General features: G+C 42.2%; 1 protein-coding gene across 1 annotated transcript in view; it reads left to right on the top strand.

Annotated features, from left to right (window-relative positions):
* The first annotated feature begins 17,068 nt into the window (after window positions 1–17,068).
* The window catches only part of ABLIM1 (actin binding LIM protein 1), a 198,521-nt gene continuing 187,762 nt past the window's right edge, over window positions 17,069–27,827 (top strand). The window contains exon 1 of the mRNA XM_060274770.1: window positions 17,069–17,203. Within this exon, the coding sequence (XP_060130753.1) occupies window positions 17,191–17,203 (13 nt within the window). The 5' untranslated portion in view covers window positions 17,069–17,190. The remainder of the gene's footprint in view (window positions 17,204–27,827) is intronic.

Here is a 27,827-nt window from a genome sequence, read left to right as displayed (position 1 = left end):
TGAAGACTGAGGAGAGGAAAGCTACATTTATAGGGACAGGGGACTAGCTAGGAAGGGATACATTTTGGAGGGAACAATATCACGCAATCACAGTGCTGCCTTTTGGAGGAAACCAATAAGACAGAGGATCCAAATACAGCAGCTTAAATGAACCAATAGTAGCTGTACCCTCTGGGACCAAAAGGCAGTTACTTTATCCTAATGCAAATACAGACAATAATAATACAGATATAAAATCCTTTGACTCAATACACAACACCCCTCCCCCCCTAGTGAGCACAGCAGACGTAATCCCTCAGGTACTGTGGGGTCCTACAACTTCTACCTGATCTCCTGACAACAGGTGTTGCAGGTTCTGGATTGGGTGTTACCTGTGGTGGAGGGGCTGCTATAGGGGTTTCATCAGGAACAGATGGAGTCCCAGACATCTCAGGGTCCCCGACCTGTACCTCATCATCATGAGGACTAGCAGACCCTGGTTCATTTGCTGAAGCCCCTGGTGACTGCACCTCTGGACCATTTTCACTCTGGTCTCGCAGCTGTGCGTCATTAGCCAGGGATGAATTATCTGACTCCTCCCTGCTGAGCGCCCGGCGCCTCAGCTGATCTATATGTCTCTTCCAAACTTGCCCATTTTCCAAGGTCACATAATAGGACACAGGTCCACTAGCCCGGGTGATCACACCAGCCACCCACCGCGGACCTCGTGAATAGTTCCTCACCCAGACCAGATCTTCAGGGGCGAGATACCTTGTTGTGTCAGTCTCAGCCTGGGGGGTTGCTCTTGAATTACGGTTTGGCATTTTATCTGGGTGGACATAATCCAGCACCGTTACCAGTCTTCTACCTAAGAGCAGCTCGGCTGGCGACTTGCCCGTCGCAGTACACGGCGTCGCATGCTGCAAAAATAACATTCGCGCAATGCGAGCCGACCAGTTACCCTCCATTAAGCGTGCAATGGATTCTTTGGCTGTTCTTACCATGCGCTCAGCCTGCCCATTGGAGGATGGGTGAAAGGGCGCGGATGTGACCCCTCTTATGAAGTTATCAGCCAAGAATGCCCTGAATTCTTGGGATACAAAAGCTGCCCCATTATCTGATACAATGGTCTCAGGTAACCCATGGGTAGCAAACAGCTGCCTCAACACCTTGATTACGGCAGCTGATGCCATGCTAGGGACCATCGCCACTTCTAACCATTTGGAATATGCATCAACGATAACCAAAAAGACCTTCCCTTGGAATGGCCCTGCAAAATCTATGTGCAGCCGGCTCCAGGGAGTCCTGGACTGCTCCCACCAGTGGACTGGTGCTCTGGCCACTTCTGGCCGCACCTCTTGGCATGCCTTGCATGTTCGTACCCATTGTTCTATGTTCTGGTCCATTCCAGGCCACCACACATAACATCGGGCTAGCGACTTCATCCTGACCATTCCCGGGTGTCCCATGTGAAGCGTCTCAAGAACCCTGTTTCTCAGTGGTGCTGGGATGATCACCCTATCTCCCCATAGGAGACAACCCTTATGCATGGACAATTCGTGCTGCCTTGTCGCATAAGGCCTGAATTTTTCTTCATGCGGACCACCTGGCCACCCCCTCCCCACCCAAGTGAGCACACGGGAGAGAACAGCATCTTTCCTCGTTTTCTCAGCTATATCCGTAGCTGTTACAGGAGCCCCCGGAAGTGTTTCTAGCATCATAATGTGCTCCGCCGGAGCAGGATCCTCATTGCTCCCGCCAGGAAGGGGCAAGCGACTCAGCGCATCAGCATGGCACAATTGTTTCCCCGGCACATGGGTCAAGGTGTACTGGAACCCATTCAGGAATATTGACCAACGCAACATTCTGGGGGAGAGAATTTGTGGCGTTTGTTTGTTTGGGTTGAACAACCCTAACAGTGGTTTGTGGTCCGTTTCAATGGAGAATTGGCGACCGTACAAATAATCATAGAACCTTTTGATTCCGGACACAATAGCCAGTGCCTCTTTATCAATTTGAGCATAGTTGCGCTCCGTGGGCGACAACGTACGGGAATAGAAAGAGATGGGCTTTTCCGACCCATCCGGTTCCCTATGACTCAGCACAGCCCCCAGACCGTATTGAGAGGCATCACATGCCAGGACCAGCGGCTTTGACTCATCATAATGAGCAAGGACGCTCCTGCTACTCAGCATTCCTCGCAAGGAGTCAAAAGCCTTCTGCTGCTCCCGCCCCCATCGCCACACATTCTTTTTCTGCAATAGTCTATGTAATGGTTCAGCTACCGAAGCTTTCTGGGGTAAGAACGAATGATAAAAGTTAATAAGTCCCAGGAATGACTGCAACTCCGTCTTGTTCTGTGGTCGTGGTGCCTCGATTATGGCCTTAATCTTAGCATCTGTGGGGTGGATGCCTGATGCATCAATTTTAAACCCCAAGAAATCCACCGTTGGCACCCCAAAACTGCATTTTTCCTTTTTCAGTTGCAACCCCACCTCCTTGAACTTGAGCAACACTGCACGGACACGCGCAACCAGTTCCTGTGGGTCTTTTCCAGCAATCAAAACGTCATCAAAAAATGGCAAGACCCCCGGCAGACCTCTTAACAGGCGTTCCATGAGCCCTTGAAAAATCCCTGGGGCCACACAAACTCCGAACTGTAATCTGTTAACTCTGAACGCCCCTTTATGTGTGACAATAGTCTGTGCTTCCGCTGATTGTGGGGTTACTGGCAGCTGTTGGTAAGCTTGTGCCAGGTCAATTTTGGCGAACACCTTGCCCCCAGCCAGTTTAGCCAACAGATGTGATACAACTGGAATGGGGTATGAGTTTCCCCTGAGTGCCTTATTGATAGTACATTTGTAATCTGCACATATCCTGACTTCCCCATTTGCTTTAAGGGGCGTGACGATTGGAGTCTCCCACTTAGCAGAGTCCACGGGTGAGAGAACTCCCTGCTTGACCAATTTATCCAGCTCTGCCTCGATCTTGGGTTGCAGTGCAAATGGCACTCGCCTTGGTTTGAGTCGGATTGGAGCCACCCCGGGGTCCAACTCGAAGTCAACTGGGGGCCCTTTATAACAACCCAGTTTTCCATTAAAGAGACCAGCAAATTCCTTGCATAATACCTCGCTCATCTCAGGGCAGGTTTGGATTGAATTAAGCCCTGAGATACTCAGTCCCAGGGCAGGGAACCAGTCAGTGCCCAGGAGACTGGGGCGACTGCCCTTCGCAATCACCAGTTTGAGTACAGCCTGTTTGTCCCGGAACTGTACTCTCACGGCACACATTCCCATAACATGGATGCGGCCTGCTGAGTACGACTGCAAGGTTGCCGGAAAGGGCTCCAGAGGGGGCAACTTACCCCTGGGGAAGAATGTCTTCGCGGTCTGGTCTGACACGATGGTGAATGCAGATCCGGAGTCCACCTCCATGTCGCACTGCTGACCCTCAATCTTCACCTTGACGTGTGCCTTGCCTTGCGCTGGAAACTGCACGGCCCTCCCATTGATCTCCGTTACGTAGTGGCAGTCCTTTAGAAAACGAGTTGCTGTGGGCGGTCTGCGATGCTCCAGTCTAGGTGCTCCTGTCGCTCCCGACGCCGCCGATCTACAGACCCTGGCGATGTGACCCGTCTTTCCGCACGTCCGGCAGATAGCATCCCTGAAACGACAACTCTTCCTTTCATGGTTTCCGCCACAACCTGGGCAACTGCCTCGGCGATCTCTGTGCACTGTGCAGGCCTGACGCACCGACTCAACCCCACGGACTGGGCTCTGGCTTGGAGTAGCCTCTAGCTCGTCCATGGCATGCGCAACTTCTATCTGTGGCTTAGTGGCCTTGCGACTGGCATCAAGCTCCTCTCTTTCATAATTCTCCGTGGCGGTGGCCTCCTTCAAGGCTGAAGCAAGGGTAACCTCTTCTTTAGCCACGATGCGTCTTCTGGCTTTCTTGCTGCTCAGACCCCCAATAAACCGATCCAGGAGAGTCTCTTCCAGATTTTGGAAGCCGCAGTGCTGAGCGAGCTTCCGGAGTTCAGCCAGAAATGTGGATACAGACTCCCCAGCACACTGCTGCCTCTTATGGAACTCCATCCGCCGGGCCATCTTGGTCTCAGTAGGCGCCAAGTGGCTTGTTAGGCAGGCAAGAATATCTTGGAGAGATGTCTCACTCAGCTTAGCTGGAGCAAGTAATGCCTTGGCTAGCTTGAAGGTCTCGGGCCCACAGTAGCTCAGGAATGTGGCCCTTCTTTTGCTGGCATCGGTGATCCCTTGAGCCACTGCGAAGAACTCAAAGCGTTCGACGTAGTCTTCCCAGGTGTGGGGCTCTGATGGCTGGAAGGGCTCCAATACCCTTGGACTCTCCATTGTCCTAGCGGGCAGGGTCGTCTTCTCAGCTGGCCAGTGAGTCTTGTTCTCAGCTGCAATCCGGACTCTGAGGCAGGGTTGTGTTTAACCGCTCCTCAGCATTCCGGATCCCATCCTCGTCGCCAGTTGTTGTGACGTGGGGTTTGTGATTTCAGCTCTCTTGACAAAACATGCTGGAGACAGTTCTCTAGTAACAGCTCTTTATTAAAGTGAACGAGACTGAAGACTGAGGAGAGGAAAGCTACATTTATAGGGACAGGGGACTAGCTAGGAAGGGATACATTTTGGAGGGAACAATATCACGCAATCACAGTGCTGCCTTTTGGAGGAAACCAATAAGACAGAGGATCCAAATACAGCAGCTTAAATGAACCAATAGTAGCTGTACCCTCTGGGACCAAAAGGCAGTTACTTTATCCTAATGCAAATACAGACAATAATAATACAGATATAAAATCCTTTGACTCAATACACAACACTCTGCCCTCCAGTATAGTGGAGGCGGCTGCCTCATCATCACCGTGAAGTAAGAGTCAGCCGCCAGTTTGGCCGGCTTCTGTATGTGCGACAGGAACCTCCTCAGTGACAGTGTTATTATGTTGGCTATGCAATAAACTTCATTTATTTAGAGGAGTACTAGCTGACTTTATAGCCCCAGGAGAATCTCAACAATTATCACAAGAAGCACAGCGAGGGATTATGGAAACCACAGTTCAGCAACATCTGGAGTCCTGCAGGTTAGCCATCCCTGCTATAAAGAGTTGTAACCACTTGCATTGAACCCTGGTGCTGGCATCAGAAATAGGTATGGTATTCTTATGATGCCAGGATTATTCAAGTGCCATTTCCTGCCCTTTTTCTTTGCCTTCTCTGATGTTGCCCTTTAGCCTCCACCTACGGTATGAGGGGCTGGGGCTGAGCAGTTGGAACTCAGTCAACACATGATGGAGGCGAACCTTCCTTTGCTTGATGGTGATGACTTTAGAGGCATGACAGTGTCAAGAAATGAGTGACTATGTATATGATAAGTTGCTTGTTTTTTAATTAATTATTATAATTATGTCCTGCCTGTCATTAAAGGAGCTGAAGGCAGTGTACATAGTTTTCTTCCCTCCATCTTATTTTCACAACAGCCCTATGAGGTAGGTTAGACTGAGAGTTAATGACTGGCCCGGTGCCCCCCCCCACTGAGCTTCATGGCTGAGTGGGAATTTGAACCCTGGGCTCTAAGGTCCTAATCCAACACTAACCACTACACCACACTGGCAATATTACAATATAAATGAAATACTCGATTAATCTTTGCTCAGTTTTGAGCTTCCAGGTGGATAAGAAAGAATCAAAGCAAGCTCAGTGAACTCCTTTCAAGAACCAGCTACCCACTGAATTCCTTTCAAGAACCAACTACAGTACCCACTCTGAATTTAAAAGGCAAAGTGCCAGAGAAACACTCAGCTTTCAGTTTTGCATTTGCTACACTTCAGTCTTCTAAGTGTATTAGTGTGGTTGCTGTGTCAAAGAAGATTTATATGCCATTCAAGCTTCCATAGCTCACAAAGTGTAGGTAATGGAAACAATCTGCAACATGGGGGTTGTGTTCATAGGATGTACCTGATGAAGAATGATCCTAAGATTTCCCAAGCTCTGTGGGAAACTCCAAAAGGGAAGTCTGCCATTGAGGACTGGCAAACAAACCAGTCAGGGAAGGAAGTGAGCTGAATTTGCTTCCAAATTTTGACTTAGTCAAAATTGTGACCAGGTGATGCTATCACATAGGTCAGATATGGATAACTTGTGGCCCTCCATATATTGTCCTCCATTTCCTAGCAGCCCCAGCTTTCTTGGTCAATGGACAAGGATTACTCCAACAACTATCTCTGAAGTACTGTAGGTGGTGATGCATTGCTAATGTGGAGAGTAGGGAAGGCACACTTGGGAACTTATAAAGCTGGAGACTACCTCACATTGCATAGGGAAAATCCAGATCCTTCAGTCAAGATGTACATTCCAGGGTTGGAAACGGAGAGAAGTAAAAGACCTATCATGTTTGCATTACCTTAGCAAGAGAACACTGCCATTTTTCAAACATTATTGATTTTGCTCCCCTTATCTTTAGTGTGAACATTTATGTGTGTTTATATTCCCAAGGTCTCAGGGTGACAAATTAATGTTTTGTATTATATAAAAATGTCATTTGAAAAATCACACTAGAAACACACTGAAGACAGGGTTATTCCTTGGCCCATCGTTGTCACTAGTGGCATAGTTTGCCACTGTGTCTCAAAAACCTTCTTCCAACCTAGGTACTTACTTGGGGAGCTGACTTACTTCAGTGATTGGTGTCCTGATAGCCTCCCATTTAGATTACTGTAACACTTTTTTTATGAGGGTACCTTTGAAAATGGCCCAGAAACTTTGGTTGGTACAAAATATGACTGCAATATGGGCTTAGATGGGCTGTTGCACTATTTGTTAATGGCTTTTGCTCTGTTTCGAGTTCCAATTCAAAGTATTGGTGTTGACTTTTAAGGCTTTTTACAGCATTGTGACTTTGTACCTGAATGATTATCTCTTTCCCACATGTGACTTCTCAGATGCTGATACTGTATCGTGATCTAAGGTCCTTTGAATGTCCGGTCAAGTGAGGTACAATAGGTGATTATGTGACAGAAAGGGCCTTCTCAGTAGTGTTGCCAGCACCCTTCATAGAGAGATCACTGCAATTCTGATATCTTACCGTCCATTGAAAACATTTCTGTTTTGCCAAGCATTTTTATAGAATTTGATTCAGTTGGTCATTTGTCCTGTGTTTTATGATCTTATCATTTTAGGCTTTAATTATTTAATTATATGGTGGTTTAAAAATATTATTTTCAAATAAGCAAATATGTTAGCTGTAGGGTTCCCCCTCTTTTAAATGTTTTGATCCTATCTAGTGTTTAAATTCTGAGCTGTGTTTACTTTTACTTTTTTTTATTTTAAAAAAACCAATTATTTAATCATGTAATCCACCCAGACAACATTTTGTTAGCATGTGGCATATGAATGAAGCACGAATTCTACACTAGCCAACCAACTAGTCAAAAGAATAAAAATTTTCAATCCTGAAAACTACAGTAGATTGTGAAGGGGAATGAATGGCGTGATGTGAGATAAACACTGAAGAAGCAGATGATCATTTGCTTCAGTCATTTGCTCTGAATGCTCCTTAGTGTGGCACACTTAATTCCCTCCTACTCTCTGCTTGTGATTTATTGTCATATGGATTAGTTAATCTGTAGAGATCTAATATGTGGAGGGGGATACTGCCTTGGGATGTGGGGGTTGTATATAACTTTTTGTTCTTTCACTCATAGGATTCAATTATTCCCTAGATGCTGGAAAGCAGAGACCCTGAGGCCAGTGTTCATTGTCACACTTTATCTTTCTGTGGAGTGCACCTGCAACTCACTCTTGTGATGAAAAGCATCATATCCGCAGGACTCATTACTGGACTTGTCCAAGGATGTGGCTCACCATGCCCATCTAATGAACAAGAAAGTCATAAATCCTTCCAATATTGCACTTTTAATCACGGGAGTGACTTTTGGGTGCAATCCTCAGAATGAAAATTGTATTTTTAGAAGAAGCCTTGAATATGAAGGATATATAGGGGTCAGAACTGAACCATTGAGCACAATATTATTATTAAACTGTGCCGCCACTCCTCCCAGTCCACTCTGCAAACAATAAAACAGAACACTCTGGAGTGCAATACTAGTCATCAAGTACTCTTCCGTGTAAAATACTTTAGCCAAAGTTCTGGGTATGGTACCATCTAGTTTGCAGGAACATGCTATACTGTACTGTACTGTATTGAAATTAGCTATAACCTGTTACAAACAACCCACTTTTATAGAGGTGGATTCATAAGTGCCCTGTTTATGTCTCTCTATTCTTCTGCTCATATCCCATCTCCAAACAGGCTGACACTTGGGTGTCTGAATACAAAACAAAACTGGATTTGTAAACTGTTTTTGCTTGGAGAAAATTAGCATTCTTAGATTGTGCACTTGCTTCTGAAATGGAAAATGGAACTTTAGTCACCAGACTTCTGTGACATCACGGCAACTCAGGCAATGTGCAAGGAATACTTTCAGACCAACAATCTGTTAGGATTTGTCCATTGTTATTGCTGCCCTTTGTTTAACTTTTCCAAAAATATTTTCTGCCAAATCTCAATTTGCTCAGTTCTTACATTTGTATCTCTTCTATCATGGCAATCAAGGTAGCTAGCCGTAATCTGACTAAGAAAAGCAATAGATCAAAGGTAAAATTAAGGAAGACCTTTTAACCAAAGGTTAGGAACAGCAGCAAACTAATATTATTTATCATTTTTGTTTTCTGGTAACTTACCTTACAACAGCATTCACATTAAATGAGAATATTGGAAATAATACAGTAAATGGATTTCCACCAGAAGAGGGCATCAAACGATAAGATACAGGAATAATGTTATGGTTAATTTCAAGGGCTTATTAAATTAGACCAGGGGTTCCCAAACTAAGGCCCGGGGGCCGGATGCGGCCCAATCGCCTTCTAAATCTGGCCCGCGGAAGGTCTGGGAATCAGCATATTTTTACATGAGTAGAATGTGCCCTTTTATTTAAAATGCATCTCTGGGTTATTTGTGGAGCATAGGAATTCGTTCATATTTTTTTTCCAAAATATAGTCCGGCCCCCCACAAGGTCTGAGGGACAGTGGACCCCTGCTGAAAAAGTTTGCTGACCCCTGAATTAGACCATCATTTGTAGTAGTGCCAGTTTGACATTTTTCTTTCAGTAAATTCTGTAGGTAGTCCCATAAAATGAAAACAAAGTGCATGCCCAAAAGAAAAACCAGAAATGTAAAAGGAGAATACACTGCCAAAGATCAATGTACTGGTGTGGCTGACTAGTCTGTTTACAGGCCTCAAATTGCTCATCAGAGGCAAAAGTATAAAGGAGCTTATTTTAGTTCTCCTAGAAACTCATCCTTAAATTTTAGACGCCATAGTTAAGACAGGAACAATGGGTAACATATCAATACATTTAGAAACAAATCAGCATTGTATTGTATGTTAAATGCTCAGTTGGTTGCAAATGGCAATCTAGCTGACACTTGAGGTGTATATATTTAGGAACCACCTTATTTCTGTAAGTTTTTAATATTGTGTTTTAATGTTGTAACCTGCCCAGAGTCCTTGGGGTGAGGGGTGGGTGAATAAACAACAGCAGCAGCAGCAGCAGCAGGTTTCCTCTAGTTGTGAGATTATAAAAGATGTGCACTTGTAGGCAGAAGAAACAAATTCTTTGCAACATGAAGCAATCTAATTACAGTACAGTATGAGGAACCTGTACGTAAACTGGCGTGCTATGGTCCATGGGGTCACAAAGAGTCGGACACGACTAAACGACTAAACAACAACAACAACAATGAGGAACCTCAATGACTTACAGGAGGGAAATCCTTTATGTGCCCTGCAGATGGCAGCATATTCACACTTTTTAAAGTGGGCTCCAACTAACCTCCATAATTGGCTTAATACCTGTATGTACCTGTCTTGAGAAAACAATAGAGGACATTTTGGAGGAAGTAATATACAATCTATTTAGGCTTATTGTTATGTCATCATTTAACATAATGTAAGGTTAACCACTTTGTAGGTCCGAACACACAACTAACAGACTACATAGAAAAAGGGAAGTAACCACAAGGACTCACTAAAGAACAGAGTCTTAGCTCCAACCCATAATAATGGGAGACAATATTTAACTGTCATTACCAGTTGCTACACTCATGCTTGTGCATATTGCCCACTGGACATGTTGTCCTAGTCAGCGCCACATGTAACTTCTTTCCAACCTATAAAATATCTAGAGAAGTTAGCTATGTCTAATTCTTCTAATGATCAGCAGTTGCTATTTTTTAATGAATAAGCGGCTAAAGCTGCAGGTAGAAGTGCCAACATGCCTTTCAAGAGCACTGCTGTACCTAAGGTAAAGGGGTAAAACTCCCTCCTCCAATGCTACAATCCCTTTGCTAGCAATTTAGTATAAAATAAATAAAAATCATTCACACAAGGACTAAAGACATGAATAACATTACATCTAGTTTGTCCCTTGGTCATTTATAAATGAAGGGTACTACATGCACAACAGAGTTCTACAGCTCCCGAGTCAAAACCTCTCTTGACCTTGATGAAGAGTCACTGATAAGCATTCTTCCAGTTTTCCAACATCTATGAGACAATACTATCAATTGACCTGCTGTTAACCAGCTTTCTACCCAAAATAATGTGGGGAATTTGGCCAAACGCAATTATTTGCAAAACAAAAACAAAAGACAAAAAACACCCAACCCCATGGATTTTACTTATATCTCATTCTACCTTGGAAAGTTCAGAGATGGTTATATAGGATTCTGAGCACACACTGATTAAGTACATTTCCAATTAACTACTATAATGCTATAGTGTTAGCTGCTCCCAGCTATTCATTCACTGGTCCATGTCAGATACTGTAGCATAGATAGTATACCTGAACTAAAGTCATATAAATAGGGTTCTCATAGGATCAAGACTGTTGCAGCAGAACCTTTAGAATGGGCAGGGAAGCGGTGGACCTTCAGATGCTATTGGACTAGACACCCCAGGACTGACCTGAGGTCTCCAGGTTTTCCTGATACTGGTACTGTAACTCCCATGTAGCAGGGCGAGGGTTTGAAGACAATTATGCATGCAGCTTGCAATCTTTGGCCTTGCAGGAGCCAGTTGCAAATTATTACATAGACTTGGGGGGCATGGGGAGTCTGCCCTCATTTCCAAATTAACCCCCATTGCTCAGTGGTGGGAGGAAGTGCAGAGGAAGAAAAAGAACTGGGCTTAAGAGGGGGAGCATTTATGAGTGCACATAGGCAACTGGAGGGAGGTATGGGGCTGTAAAAGTGAGCAGAGTGAAGAGCAGCAGTAGGAGCCAAGTTCTGCTGCTTCCACTCATGGGAAATGACAGAGCCCAGAGAAAATGTTCCAAGTCTCATGCATAATTCTCTCACTCTCTTTCTCTCTCTCTCACACACATATTAAAGGGGTTTATCCCAGTTATGCAATTGCCAGATGGCAACAAGCGAGAAGAGCTAGGGATTTGTCCCCTTTCAAAAATGCTGGCTATTTGCAAGGGAATGCTAAGCAACCTTTCCCCCTTTAAAACCCCCTCAATCCTCCAGCCTTATTTGTTTTTCCTCCTGTCTGTAGCCTGTAGTTATTAGCAAACTTTTGTTAGTATCGGACTAAAGATGTAATTTCTGAAGATTAAAAAGAAAACCAGTTAGTATCAAAATGATTAAAGAAGATATATTCAAGCTTTCCCCCTGCCCTGGTAATATTAAATAATGCAGCCTTACCAGAAGAGGGAGAATAAGAATAATTCCCCACATTCCTGGAAGTGCCACAAACTGGCTGTGCAGGTGACCTCTGTGTCCATCTGGTGGTGCTTCCCTGTAACATTGGAAATCAAATACAGTTGTTGCCTGTGGTTAACCAAATGGAGAATGAAGACACAGATGGTTAGAAAAGCCAGCCATATGCTTCATGAAAAGTAATTGCAATTACGAGAAATGAGGACTTTCCCACTACAGAACTAACGGTAGTATGATATTCATTCATCTTAAAAATAAAAAAGTTGTGTCTATTTGTAGTGGCTGTCTCAATGAGGAGTACGATTGCTTTCTGGCAACATTCATTCTGATTTGTCTACGGGAAGGCTAGATGTTGTGTCTTGAGTTGAAGCTCTGCTGCTCATCCTGGCCAAGGTGGGAAGTGGGGAGTGCATTTTCATCCTCCAAGTTTTGCTATGTTAGCTGCATGCTGGCACAGTAGAGAGGCCTGGATCAGGCCCATTGCCGGTAGCTTGACCAACTTAGGATACAGTGAAACCTTGGCTAGCCCAGTTCGACTGCTTCTCACCTGGCCATAGAAATGCCATCTGAGCTAGGTGGAAGAAAACCTCCACTGCAACCATGCTCTGGTGTGGTGAATTGGGGGTTTGATTGTTCTGTTAATATTCCTACCCCCCTGTAATAATGCAATGATTTGCCCTTCTTTCCCAGATAAGCCCGTAGACAAGCATGCCCATACCAAGTATAATCCTGTTGTTCTATCTGCACGACACTTTGCAGCAGTCCAAAAGGACTTGTTCCTGCTTTCGCTCATGCATTCTGCTTCTGGATGCAACCACTTCAGAATACAACAATCCTTGGCTTGAATGAGATAGAAGGAAGTGAGAAGAACACCATGTATGCTCTGTTAAATGCTCTGAGAAGTTTCATTAAATCCAGTTCCACTGTAATTGCGACTGCAAGCTAATATAGGTATGTATTAATAATATTTAATCAGCAGTAAAATTGTAATTAAAGTTGTAAGTAGAACTCAGGGGTGCTCCAAGATTCTTGGCTATCTTAAGGCAAAAGCCCGATGGATTTGCAGTTGAATCATATTTCAACACTAGTGATGGGACAGTGCCTTCCACCACACTTGAGGGCAGTAGGCTAGCTTATGGAGCACAATGCAGGACACATGACACACTTGGTGCCTTCCAACACCTTGCTACTGTTCCTCAACTCCCAGCACCTGCCACATGAGGTGACCACCTCAGTCTGCCTAGTTCGGACCAGCCCAGATAGCTGTGGTTGATGTGACATCTCAGGAAATGCAGCTGAAATACTGCATGGTTGGGCTCTCTCTCCTCCAAACTAGGACATTGTATCTTCTTAACTACAGTGGTACCTCGGTTTTCGAACGTCCTGGAAGCCAAACATTTCCGTTTTGGAACACTGAAAACCCAGAAGTAAATGCTTCCATTTTCAAACATGCATCGAAGTCGAACGGCTTCCACTGCGTGTACATGTTATTTTTTTCAGTTTCCTGCAGACCGCCCTTTGTGCCTTGATTTTTGAACATTTCAGAAGTTGAACGGTCTTCTAGAATGGATTACATTCAAAAAACGAGGTACCACTGTACTTCTATAAACAGATACCGGTAGGTGCTGGGACTCCTAATGAAATACTTTCAACTTGGCTGTATAGTTAGTTCATATTAGTGAGTTACTTTTCTGTTTAAAGCCTAGTGCTCTCTGCTCTCAGTCTAATGAAAATGTAAAATTTACAACCTAAGTAGATTTTAAAGAGTATCAACGGGCAGCATTGTTGCTTTCTAATCCTTGTCAGTGAACCATCCCAGTGATAAGTACTTTACAAAAGCGGATTGATAGATGAGATATATTGACATTGTCACATGCCAATAGACCACTTTCAAGGTCAGGAATCAAGAGCTCAGATTACTGATGTGGGCCAGAGGGGACTTTACCTTCTGTGATTAGCATCATGTGATTATGTTTTTAAAGCCTATGTGTGGCATGATTTGGATAAAATGGGGTAAGGAATCAGGATGGGACTTGTGGATTTTATTGTCCCCTATCTTTGCCACCATAGAAATGTAGAAACATAGAGTTGGAAGATACCACAAAGATCTTCTAGTAGTCCAACTGCCTGCAATGCAGGAATATTTCACCCAACATGGGGCTCATACGCACAACCCTGAGATTAAGAATCTCATGCTCTACCGACTGAACTAATTCAGGCATTGGTAGGAATAAAATATTTAGTAATATAGTTGCCATTTCCCAAGACAGGCTTTGATCTTAGCCCTGCAAGCTCTGTTCCTGAAGCTGGAAAAGTCACATGTTTCGGTTTGTTTATTTGTACACTACATATAGCATCTAGGGTGGATAGAGTCAGAACCTTAACATTCTATGTAGTTAAACATTTTTTCAATAAGCACTAAATTAATTGCCTTGTGTGTAATTTTTGTTAGTAAATATTTTTTCACTCTGCTTATGTGGTACTACAATGCTTTCCTCTTTTTCAGTACATTTTGGAATGCTATTTCATGGAAGCAAAATCCAAATTATTATGAGACTTTTGTATGCAGTGCTTCTGAGATATTTCACCAAACAGCTCTATGAGGTAAGCCATGACAATTTCTATTTTACAGATAGTAATTAAGTGGATACAATATAACCCCCCTCCTGCGGCCACAAAGTTTCCATGTATATATACTTCTTCCTGCAATTTCTTTCTAAATGTCAGCATATTAGCATCACGGGGGGCGGGGCGGGATGTGTACTGGAAATAGCATGATGATTAAGGATGCAAAAGGCTGCCATCAAATCACAATGACTGAGCAAAACCTTGATTCTCACAGTACATGAAGGAGAAAGTTGCAAATGGAGATGTTTAATGATTGAACATGTAAAGGGGAAGAAGAGCAGGATGAACTAGCTCTGAAATGAATGTTAATGCATGAGCACACACCACTTTGCTTTATTGTAGCAATAGATCAGCTTCTGAGGCTAGTTCCTAAGGGAAAGAAATTGAGCAAAGAAGAAGAATGACTTGTTTAATTCATTATGCCTGCTGTAGGATTCTTTGCCATTTGCAACTGTAGCAAAGGAAATGATATGGCACATATGACTGAATTGTACAGGTTGCCAAAGATTATTTATAAAGGTGACTGAATTGGAAATGTCAAGCTTGAGGCTATATACATTGCAGTGCAAGTTACATAAATTTCAGAACACCAGAGTCTACTGCCGCTTTTGCCTTCTTAGGAGGGCAAACATACATATCTGTGCAACTTGACAGTTTACACAGAAATAGTTATCCTTTTTTACGTACACAGTTCTTGTTATTTAGTGAGCAGATACATTTGTTTTCATACTTTCTTTTGCCAATAAATGTTATCGCCTTCAACTAAAGGACTAGTTAGCTGAGATAATGGAGAGGCAAACTGTGTATATGACTGAAAAGTGTGGCATTAAAAAAATGTAAACCTAAATATCTGTATGTACAGGTTTTGCACCACACTACATTGCCTTGTTGGGTTTCCACCTGCTCCCAAAATAATAGCAGCTCTGAATCATTAAATTTGCAACCATTACATAAAATATCTTACTGCTTCTTATCATTGGCTTCTTAACTTCTCCTGACCCTCCTATTAATCCCTGCATGCTGTAAGAAAAATAGCCCATGTGCAGCTGTCCTTGGTCAGAACAGTTCAGCAATTTGGGGGCCGGGAAGTGAATATGCAACAATACTGACCTGAACAACCACACCTCTCTGCCCAAGATGAATACAATCCACCAGCCATGTATTGCCAACTGCTTGCCAACCCCAATTTTTACTGTCCCAGACAGGCACCAAAAGCAGACCTGTTGGGACTACAATGTGTGGCTAGTGAGACATGTTTCATGGAGTGGGCAGCATTGTGCATCTCTGGGGAGCTTGTGTCTTCCAAGTTCCCCAGGCATACACAGCAACATCTAATATTTAATAACTAATGAGGACTTCATCAAACAAAAATGTCAGGAATATTTGAACCCACTGTTATCAAGATTCAGATTGCTAAATGAGATGAACTTCACTCAGTGAAATGGGAATTAACTGTCTTATCTCAGGAATTTATATTGTGTCAAGGAATAAAACAATGTATAAAGACAACTATATCCAGACTTATTCAGCCCTGCCTTCTAATTCTTTGGGGTGCTGTTCAACCATAGCAAGAAGAAGGTGGGGAGAGTAGATGTCTCCAGAGAAGTGAAGTCTGAGGGTGTAGTTTCCTCTTCTTCATCATACATTTTCTTGGAATGCAAGTCCCACAGAATTCTGTGCAGTATGCTCCAAATGTTCCATACACTGAGTGAACAATCCATCTGCCTCTGTATACAAATAGCTGAGCTGTACACTCATTATTCACAAATAACATTCAGTAAGTGTACAGTCTGTGTACATCCTATGTCAAAGGGTGGAATGGTGTAGGTAAGCATCTTTTCATCCTGTAAAATAATGGTGAATTCTTTTTTAAAGAAATGTGTTTTTAATAGCGTTTTGATATGCTGAAAGAAGCATTAATTATGAAATTAGCAAAGAATAAAACAATACTGTAATAACATAACCCCTCCCCGGAATGGGACACATCACCATCTGTGGAATAAATTGCTCCACAATTGTGTGTGAGAGAGAGTTGGAGAGAAGGAGGAGGAGGAGAGAGAGAGAGAGTTTGGTGGCAGGTTGTGGCATTACGGTATCAACCAAAAAAGTTACAAAAGCATGCCACATTTCTCTAAAATCATCAGTATCCTGAATGCCATTCAAGCTTTTCAGCAAGCTTCTACTAAAAGGCCACGTTCCTGGGCTTTTTGTCTGCATAGGAGTGGCAATCTATTTCTATATCACTCATGCCTGCCAGCCTTCCCCTCCCCATGAAAGCAGGACCTTGGAAGCCAAGTGAAAGGGGTTTAGCTCCCACGAGCTTTGCCCCCCCCCCCTGGCCCCATATCATGTAGCTGCACAGTTCGCACCCCACCTCTCACGCCTCTTGCCCATGGAGGGCCAGGGGAGGCCTGCTGCCTGCACGGATGCAAAGCGCCTTCTCCCTCTCCTCTCCCGCCGGAGGCCCCTGACTGAAGCGCTGCGCCGGGCGGCTAAGGCGATTGTTCGGCCAGATTCTGCTGGTGCTGCAGCAGCGCCCGGATCGGCAGGGATGAGCCCCGCCCAGCCCCGGCCGCTCGCTGCCCGCATTGGCTGCAGCGGCCGGCTGTTGTGATTCCCCCCGGCCTAGGCGAGCTGCAGACAGGTACCGCCCTCTTGATCTCACTCCCCGGCGGCACATGGGGGAGATGCTGCCCAGCTGCATCCGGCTGGCATCTGCGGCTTTCTCTTCGGTCCTGGCGCTCCGTGCAGCCGCCGACTCTCCCTCGCTCCGCCTGAGCCATGTCCACCAAAGGTGAGTGTGCGTCTCTCCGCCTGGATGGAGGAGCAGCATCTTCCCCTGTGGTCGCCTGGAGATAGAAGACTGGGCGGGCGGGCAGGCAGGGCCAGCTCTCTCCCTGTGGTGGTGTTGTGTGCCGGCGGTGGCTATGTTAATATCCTTTCCCCCTTGCCAACCTACACCTGTCTCCGCAAGAAACTTCGCCGCGCATTGCCTTTCATTTTGCTTTTGTTTGATGTAGAAGTAGGGGCGGAGGGAGAAGAGCTTGAGAGATATTTGGGGAATCGGTGGCGTTTGTACGCCCCGGTCCACAGCACTCTCTCTTTTTCTATGGGTGCAAGAAGGGATTGGATGGGCTTGGGCTACTTAATCACCTTTCTTGGGATAAAGGTGGCGTGAGGAGATTTAGTTCCCACCCTTCTTGGTACCATTTTGCAGCTCTACCGATGGAAGAATTCCAGGGGTTGATGCACCAAGATATTTAAAGCTGCAGTACATCCTTTTTTCGTGGGTGGGATTGGGAAGCAACGACGCCTCAGATCTTTCGCAGCTTGCATTTTCTGGAGGCATATTGAAATATTTCTCGGAAGGGTTTGCAAGCTAGAAAGGGAAGCAAATGCCAATATCCCCACCACCACCACCTCTTTGCAGTGTGAGAGGGAGATATTTTTGCTGTGTTTTCAGAGTAGGTTACAACCCCTGATTGTGCTGATGCTTGGTAATTAAGTGTTATAGATCGTTCAATAGGATTAATTTGTGGTAGGATGTGTCCTGAATAACAGAACTATTTTTTTGTGAGGTGTGGGAACAGCTGATTTTTGTTTGCATCTGTGTGCATACCCCCAATCCCTCCCCCATATTGACCATGTGTTCTTCTTAATCATTAAGACGGCTGTCATATGCAAACTTTCCTGGGACTAGATCCCATTGAACTCAGCAGGAATTTGTTATTAAGCAAACACACATTGAATTGTGCCTAAGAGGCCTACATATGAAATTTATTCTTGGGTAGATGTGTGATATTTATTTGATAGGGGGAATGCTACAGTGGTTGAAAGAAGCTTTCATCTTCATATATTTGAGGAACCAATACATGTCTATTCACAAGGCATTACGTATGCTTAACACCAAGGCCCATTAAAGACTGTGGGTCAATTTCATACAATATGCTAGGTATATGGTGAGCTAGGTGCAGTTTCTTCTCAGTGGAACACTTCTTGGAGAAAACACATTCTCTACAGGGTTAAGGCCAGAATATGTAATTACTATTAACTTTGATGGCATTAGTATGCCATCCCCATATATTTAATTTGTCTGCAGAGGCAACACCCAGAATAAGTTCATGGGTGTGGCTGTTTTGCTATTGGAAGCAGGGTGGGGGAAGAGAGGGGTGGGGGATGAATTTTCACATTCTGAGCTGTTTTTTGAATAGCCTTTCCCTTTTCATGGTGCTGTGATGTCACAGTACTGACTCAGCTGAATTGTCAGATCTAGGAAGTGTAACTCAAACCTGGCTTTAGGTTCTCGGCTTATTCTGATTTGTAGGATTCTGGTTGCAGCTTTTGTTCTGTTCCAAAAGCTTTATAATGAAAACAACGCAAATGTTTAATTTTTGTTCAGGATTTGTGCTTTTAATCCTTGATTGGAATATTACTCCTCATGCCATATTCTGTATGATATCTATGGCTAGCAGCCTGGTGATTTACAAGGTCCTGTTAACCAGTGATGGGTCTCATCATACTATCATGAAGTCCCTTTGTCAGAAGCCAGCATGTTACCAAGAGAGGGAATACAGTACTGTATTGAGAAGATCCTCAGCTAGTGGTGTAAGAGAGTGCCTCTGCTCTCTGCCAGTGTTTGAATATTGTTACACAAGGAATAGGGACCTGGCGGGTGGTGATGGTGGCACTACTCCATGAGTCAGGTTATGTGCAACATAACTATACCACAGTGGCCGTATGGAGAGGGTTTTGTTCAGTCCCTGTCTCATCAACATTCTTATGCATGTAAAATTAAGAGTGGGACAAGTTAGATGATCCCAATACTTTATACCCTTATGTGGTAATCATGAGAACTTACATTTTTGTGTATAATTTCTCCCCCCTTTTTAAAATAATTTTTATTAAGGGTTTTATTGGTTTACAAGGGTATGTGCAATGTCTCTCTTAGCATTTTTACATGTCAGTTTCATTTGTTGAGACATTGGTGAGGAGAGGGGAAGGAAAGTAGATGGGGTGGGGTGGGGTGACAATGTTTCTATTTTGCTTAATAGGTGTGGGGTTTTTTGTCAGCTTGTGTAGGTTCTCTACTGTTCATTTGTTTTCTTTTGATGGTGAGAGATGTTGGGGTTGGCCTAGGATATGGTTGTTCCTTTGTGGTTGGCTGTGGTGGTCTTTGTTTTGTGTGTGAGTGAGTGTTTTGGGTCAGGTTAACCATATTGATTCGTATGCTGTTGGTGGATTTTTGTCATTGTCTTGTTGGGCTGTGTATGCGATAAAAGGGAACCATACCGGGGTGAAGCCGTCTTCTATTTGTCCCCGTGTCAGTTTCAACTTATTGGTTAATTTTTCTAGTAGGGCTGTTTCCCATACTGTTTGGTACCATTGGTCCATGCTTACTCCTGACAGGTCTTTCCAGTGTCTGGTTATGGTGCTTTTGGTTGCGGAGAGTAAGTGGGTTATGAGTTCTTTGTGATGCAGGTGGGCATTATTGTCCTGGAAGGCCAATTCTGGGGTAAATTCTAGTGTTTGTTGGGTTATTTTACCTATTTCTCTTATGGTTGTTGTCCAGAATAGTTGGATTTTGGGGCACTCCCACCACATGTGGAAATATGTGCCTGCTGAGGTGCATCCTCTCCAGCATTTTGATGAGGTTTCTGGGTGTATTATCGCTAGTTTCCACGGTGTTAGGTACCACCTGTAGATGATTTTCAAAGTGAGTTCTTTCCTTTTTGCTGATATGGATTTAAAGGGGGGTTTAGACCACATTCTGGTCCATTGGGTGGGGTTAATCTCATAGTTTGTGTCGTCTTCCCATTGTCTTTTGATTGTGTCTAGGGGGTTTGTGGGGTTTTGGAGCAGTATTTTATATATTGCGGATACCATCCCTTTGCCGTGTCCCTTGGTCGTTAGGAGGAGATTTTCTTTTCTTTTTTTTTTTTTTTTAAAAATAAACTTTATTAATAATAATTATTTACACATATAACATTAACATAGAGAAAAAGAAATTAGGAAAAAAGAAAAAGACAAAACTTAACAAAAACAATAACTTAAACAGAACAATATTATAATATATAATAATATTATAATATCTCTAAATCATAATTATAACATAACAAAAATAGAAAAACTGACATAAAAAAAAAAAAAACCCTAATCGTCAAACAGAACATAAAAACTTATAATAGGACCAGATAAGGATAGACAAATCATTCTTTCCGAGGGTCATCCATACTTGGCCCCTTATTTTCCCAAATTTTAATCTAAATCATTTTGACCATTAGTGTTAAAAAGCTAACCGCTAACTGCCCTCCCCCTGCCCTCTCCCCCTGATGACTTCCAGTCATTCCTATATGTTGATTATCTTTCTTTCTTCTGATGCATACTCAATTTGATTTTTTTTTCCTTCTCTCTGATTTCCTTGCCTTTCCTACCTCTGCCACAAGATTCGCTTATTCGACCTTATTTTTCATATAAAGTTCGAAGGATTCCCAATTCTTGCCCGCTTTTTCTCTACCCAATCCTTTTGAAATCCCATTTTTAATAGCCAAATTCTTATATCCCACTACTTTCAGTAACCAATCCTTTATGTTTGGAATTTTATCACTTTTCCAGTTTTGTGCGATTAGGACTCTGGCGGCTATGGTGCTATACATTACCACGCATCTGTTTTCAGCCTTGATTTCGTCACTTAACATACTCAAAAGAAATATTTCCGGATCTTTCTTGAATGATGTTTTGGTTATCTTTTTTAACTCCTTATATATTTCATCCCAAAAATTTCTTATTTTTTTACACCACCACCAGACATGTATAAATGTTCCAGTTTCTTCCTTGCACCTCCAGCAGGACTTATCATTTCCCTTGTATATCTTTGCCAAGCGTACCGGGGTTAGATACCACCTAAATTGCATTTTATAGATATTTTCTTTTAAATCATAACTAGTTATCATTTTGATATCCCTTGTCCATAATTTTTCCCAATTTTCATACATTATTGGTTTACTCACATCTTGTGCCCATTTAACCATTACATCTTTCGTTAATTCATCTTTGGTTTCCCATTCCAAAATCAATTCATACAAATTTTTTATAAATTTATTTCCCCCTTCCAATATTATTTTACCAAATTTAGACATCTCTTTTTCGAAGCCAATTATCTTATCTTTTTTAAATCTTTCATTAATTTCAAAATATTGTAACCACACATTACAATATTTTCTAATTTCATTATAATCTTTTAATTTTAAATTCCCATCTACCTTTTCTAATAATTCATTATATGTTGGCCAATTATTTTCCATATTTATTTTTTTAACTGATATTATTTCTTTAGGTGATATCCACCACGGTGTCTTCGGCTCCAATATCCCCCTGTATTTTATCCATGTTCTGTAGATTGATTTCCTAATAATGTTGTTCCACAAGGCATTGTGTACATTTAATTTTTCTCTTGACAAATGCCAGTGCCAACCAAACCCCAGCCCAGCACCTTCAAGGTCCAGAATTTCACTATCTTTTAACTCAATCCATTCTTTTAACCAAAATAGGGCAGCCGCATCATGATACAATTTGAAATCCGGTAAATTTAATCCACCTCTTTCCTTTTTGTCAATTAATACTTTATATCTGATCCTCGGCTTTTTCCCATCCCAAATAAATTTGCTAATATCTTTTCTCCAATTATCGAAGCATTTAGACCCTCCCAAGATTGGTAGGTTTTGAAATAAAAACATCATCGTTGGTAGCACATTCATTTTTATGACGGAAATTCTACCTAACAGTGAGATTTTTAACTTTGTCCACGTTTCCATTTTTCTTTTGATCTCTTTCCAGGTTTTTTCATAGTTGTCTTGGATTAAATTTATATTATTTGCTGTTATGTAGATTCCTAAATATTTTATTTTTTTCTTAATTTCAATGCCAGTTATCTCTTGTAATTCTTTCTTTTCTGCTTCTTCCATATTTTTTGTTAGGATACCACTCTTATTATAATTTATTTTAAATCCGGCTAATTTCCCAAATTCATTAATCTTTTCCAAAGTTTTAGGGATGCTTTGTAGGGGGTTTTCAGTGGTGACGATTATGTCATCCGCATATGCTCTAATTTTATATCTTTTCAGTCCTAGCTTGATTCCTTCTATTTCTTTTTCTTCTCTAATCTTTTTCAACACGGTTTCCAGCACTATGATAAATAGCAGGGGGGACAATGGGCACCCTTGTCTCGTGCCTTTATAGATTCTAATCTCTTCAGAAATTACCCCATTTATCACAATTCTAGCTCTTTGGTCTTCATATATTGCCCCTATTGCTCTTCTCAACCTTTCTCCAAATCCCTGCTCCTCTAATACTTTCTTGAGAAAAGCCCACGACACTTTGTCGAAAGCTTTCTCAGCATCTATTGTTAATAATGCTGCTTGTTTTCCTCTATTACTCTCCAGGTGTTCAATGATATTAACAATATTTCTTATATTATCTTTAATCTGTCTGTTTTTGATAAATCCAGCCTGGTTTTCGTGTATAATTTCTTTTAGTATTAAGTTTAATCTATTAGCTAAGACTCCCGCATAAATTTTATAATCATTATTTAGAAGTGATATGGGCCTATAATTTACTGGGGATTCCAGGTCACTGTTCTGCTTAGGTAATAAGGTAATAATTGCATCTCTCCAGGTGTCTGGTGTCTTACCCTCCTCTAAGATTTCATTAATTAATTTTTTCAATGGTGTTATTAATATATCCTCTAATTTTTTATAATACTCTATTGGTAGACCATCAGGCCCTGGAGATTTCCCGATTTTCATTTTTTGTATTACTTCTCTAATTTCCAATTCACTTATGCTTTCATTCATTTTTTCCATTTTCTCTTTCATAATTTTTGTTAGTTTTGCATTACTTATATATTCTTCTATTTCCCTTTCATTTTCGTTTCCTTTTTGATACAATTCTGTGTAAAAATCCTCAAATACTTTCCTTATTTCCTTGGGTTTTTCTATCATCTTCCCCCTTATTTTTAATCTATTGATTATCCTCTCACTTTTCCTTTTTTTTAATTGCCACGCGAGCAACTTGCCTGGTTTGTTGGCCCACTCGAGATACTTATACTTCCAAAATTGCATTTGTTTTTCCATTTCTTGCTCTATTAGGTTTTCATACTCTAATCTCAAAATTTTAATTTCTTGTTCAATTTCTTTATTTTTTAATTTATATAATAATTTCTCCTTCTTTCTTATCTTTTCCATTAATTCTATTTTCTTATTTTCCTTTAATTTCCTATCAATTTTATTTTGCTGGATGAAATAGCCCCTCACCACCGCTTTTCCTGCATCCCATATTGTTTTCAAATTTACCTCCCCGTTCCAATTGAGTTCAAAATATTCTTTCATTAATTCGCGCGCTCCCTGTACAATCTTTTCATCATTTAATAGGAGGAGATTTTCAAAGGTTGTTAGGGGCCTGGTTGCTGTTGATTTTACAGCTGGATTGTTTAAGAGGGCATGTAGTTGGTGTTGTGCTAACCAGGATATTTGGGTGTCTTTTAGTTTATCTTGTATTTCTTGTGTTGTCATAGGTTTGTTGTTTTTATAAAAGTCTGTTAGACGATATAAGCCTTTGGTCTGCCAGGTTTTTATTTGGAGGTTTTGTGCTGCATGGTGGAATAATGGGTGGTAAGCCAGGGGGATTAGTGGGGATGGGGTTGGGGATAGTTTGTCTGTTTATGTTTTCCATGCTTTGAACATGGTTTGTGTGTACCTATTTAGTGTTGTGGGAATCTTTCTTAGTTTGTTTGGGAGGAATGGGTATGCTGTGGTGCAGATACCTTTGATTGTGTCCCTCTCTAAGTGTATCCATTGTTTTGTCTCATCTTCCAGTATATATGGGATTATATGTTGTATTTGGTTGGCTCTATAATATGTTTCTATGTTAGGGATTCCCCATCCTCCTTGTGAGGTGGGGAGGTGCAGGTATTTGGTGCTTATTCTTGGTTTTTTATGTGAGAAGATAAAAGAGTGTAGTTCTCTCTGCCATCTGCAAAGTTGGGTTGGTGGGATCCAGATTGGGAGGGTTTGGAATAAGTAGATTAATTTTGGGAGAGTGATCATTTTGATCATGGCCATTTTATCTGAGAGGGTGAAGTTCATATTGTTCCATCTCTTTAGGTCTTTATTTATTTGTCGCCACAGGGGTTTATAGTTGTGTAGGTATAATTTGTTGAGGTTTCTGGTTATTTGTACCCCTAGGTATCTGAACTTGGTGTGACAGAGTTTTATCTTGGTGATATTAGTGAGTTCTTTCTGGGTGTGAGGAGGGGTATTGAAGCACATGGCTTCTGATTTTGCAAAGTTTACTTGTAGGCCTGACACCGTTGCAAATGCGTTGAGTTCTCTGATTAGGGAAATTGCTGTGTTTAAGGGGTCTGATGTTGTGACCATTAGGTCGACTGCAAAGAGCCCTAATTTATATGTTCTGCCTTTTATTTAATTTCTGATACATTTTATGCCAGCATAAGAACCTTAAGATGTTGAGTTCAGTTGTATTTTTGGGTGGTATATTGTGTGTGAGTGTGCTTGCACTGTTTTACGTGGCTTGTTTTAGCTGCAGTTCAGCATGGCAGATTCTAGGCCGATGCTTGAATGTGTAAGAATCAGTTTATGCTAAACAGTCTACACTAGTCAATAAACTGTGTGCTATACTACGGTATGGAGTGGGGAATATTCAGCACATGGGCCAAATTAAGCCTTCCAAGCCAGTCAGTTTTGCCTACATGGCCATTTTGCAATGTTCTGCTGCAAAGGAAGAAACCAGGAACATGCTCTAAATGATTCTAGAATTAAGTTCATCAATATTTCTCATTTTTCTGGTCTAGTGGGCACCGTTCCACCTATTGTGAATAGTGTTTATAATTCTCTCTGCAGGAGAATCCTTTACTGCAGAAAAGCTCCTGAAATTGTTTTGGGTACCGTAAATTATAACAACATTTGTGCTAGGACTCCTATTGTTATAACAGCAACTTCTGTTCTCCAGGATTATACACAAGGATTTTTAATTGCTAGTAAGATCAAAATAAACTGGCAAGGGTCACTTCTGATGGTTGGGTCACTTAGGATGCATGCTACATTTAGTGATTGGGGCATTTTCTGGGGCTCATGCACCCTGGAAGCACCCTATGAGGTTGACACTTCACATACCTTCACTGGTGCTCCCTGACCCTAGGCTCTTGTGTGGGCTTGTTGACTGGTGGAGCCCTTAAGCTTCCAGTCTACTACAGTGCTGCTGCCACTGGTAACCCTGTGAGATTGGTGGCTGCAGCAGTGCCAGTGGACTGTTAATACTGGGGTTGTGATTGACACTGGAAATCCCACCAAGGGTGATCTGCCCAAGACCCCTATAATCTGGAACCAGATCTGCATATTTAAAACTTTATATATTGGGAGTCCATAACAAAAAACTATATAAACTTTGGGGGGGGATCTCTCTCTGGTTTTGCCTTCAGTTTTTCTCCTGGTTTCCCCATATTCTTTGGATTATTAGTTCTTTACCATCCTTGACAGAGGAAGGATAAAAGTAGCAGATAGCCAGAATTGAGTTCAGTGTATCTTCCAGCATGCATACTGTGTGTTCCAATGTGACCTTACTGTGCTTGCGTTCAGCAACTGCATATACTGTGGATCACATGGATAGTAGTATTTCACAATGCTTTGGCCAATGGTCATTGTTCGAAGGAAGCACCTCATTTATGCAGTTTCTTCTTGCTGCTGTCGCTAAATTTATGATTATCTAACTGCTGCAAAAATCTGCTTAGATGGCACACATAAACTGAGTGGCTTTTTAATTCCCCATAAATTAACCTAATAACTTCTGTTTTATAACAGGGTGTGCTATTCATTAGAGATGAAAACAACCCCTTGAAGTGCTAGACTTAAGAAAGAACGCATTCACCCATTTATCTTGAGTTGCAGCTTGGAAATCTATTTATCTTGTTTACAAGTTCAATGGAATTTTTTTTGGGGGGGTATGAGGAATGGTTTAGTATGAACAGCTATCAAAATGGATATGAGGTGGTAGTTTCCTTTCATTGTTCATTAAGACAATGAATCTTAAGCTATTTTGAATGCTTGTATTGCAGCAGAATTTGAGAGAAGGGAAATGAGCATTGATGGTTTATGGTTAGCAAGGCAGACCAGCAGCTCAGTTCCATGCATTATTTGGGAGTAATCACCATGAAGTTCAATAAGGCTTCCTTCCATACAACTGTGTGTTGCATTGGAGTCCAAATCACTTATAGACATTTAAGCTGGCTTGCAGCCAAGTTCTACTCAGAGTAGAGGCACTGAAATTAATAGACTTAAGTAAGACATGCCCATTAATTTCAAAGGGTCTACTCTGAGTAGGACTACCATGGCTACAATCCTTAGTGAGAAAATATGCTCCGATGTTGTATAGTGTCTCTGAAATGAATATTTCTGGTACATGTTTTTAAAACACACGCAACAAAATATAGTTTCTTAAAATAGGGATGCTGAAGATCAAGCATGCCAGGTGTCAGAGAGGACCAAATACATTTTGCTGCCTGAAATTACATTTTCGCAGAGCCGGGAATGAGGCCCAGGTGAGCAATAAGGTTCCTTCTATGGCGCTCTTCCCACTTCATTCTTCTTGTGCAGTTGTTTGGCAGGGGTTGGCCACTGATGCCCACAAACCTTTAAAGCTCTCTCGATCCCATGGCACCTTGACTACAAGGTGGTGAGAGTAGTCATTTTTTTCTTCCCTGGAAAAGTATATAGAGCCAGAGGAGGAAGTTGGAAGAGTGACTTTCTTTCTCACTTTCTCATTCATCTCTGTGCTTTTCAAGGCCCAGATTAATTCTGCTGGATCCAGCTTTTACCAAATCCCTGGGGAAAAGAGGTGTGTATACATGGATTTTCTCTTTTTCTGTTTCTTTGGTGGCGAAGGAAGTTGCTCAAAGAACCAAATGTGCTCATTTGCCTGAAAAGGTTGACAGTACCTGGCATAAGCGTTTCATTAGTGGTAGCCTTCATCAGCACAAGGATGTCACTATTTTTCTCTTCAGCATAGCACAGTGTTTTGCTGGAACAGAGGAATTGAGGCACAATCCTATCCTGTTTAGAAATAATTTGAGCATAGCCGAAGTCTGATATTGTGTGGGTTTTTTGTTGTTGTTTGGATACGATGGTATATAACCGGATTCCCCAAACTAAGGTCTGGGGGCCGGATCGGCCTGCGAGGCTCATTTATGTGGCCCCTGGTGACCCCCACTGCCTGCTGCTGCCGGCCACTCTTACTGGCACAGCGCAGCTGCCCAATTCCAGGTCGCCGGGAATGTTGGATATAGCTTGTGCACATGCGTCATTTCCGGCACACTTCCAGGCCGGAGGAGGCCCATGCACATGCGCACAAGC

This window comes from Zootoca vivipara, chromosome 5, assembly GCF_963506605.1.
Source record: "Zootoca vivipara chromosome 5, rZooViv1.1, whole genome shotgun sequence".
NCBI classification, from domain to species: Eukaryota; Metazoa; Chordata; class Lepidosauria; order Squamata; family Lacertidae; genus Zootoca; species Zootoca vivipara.
The sequence above is the reverse complement of the archived record's forward strand: the minus strand, read 5'-3'. Positions and strand labels throughout refer to the sequence as shown.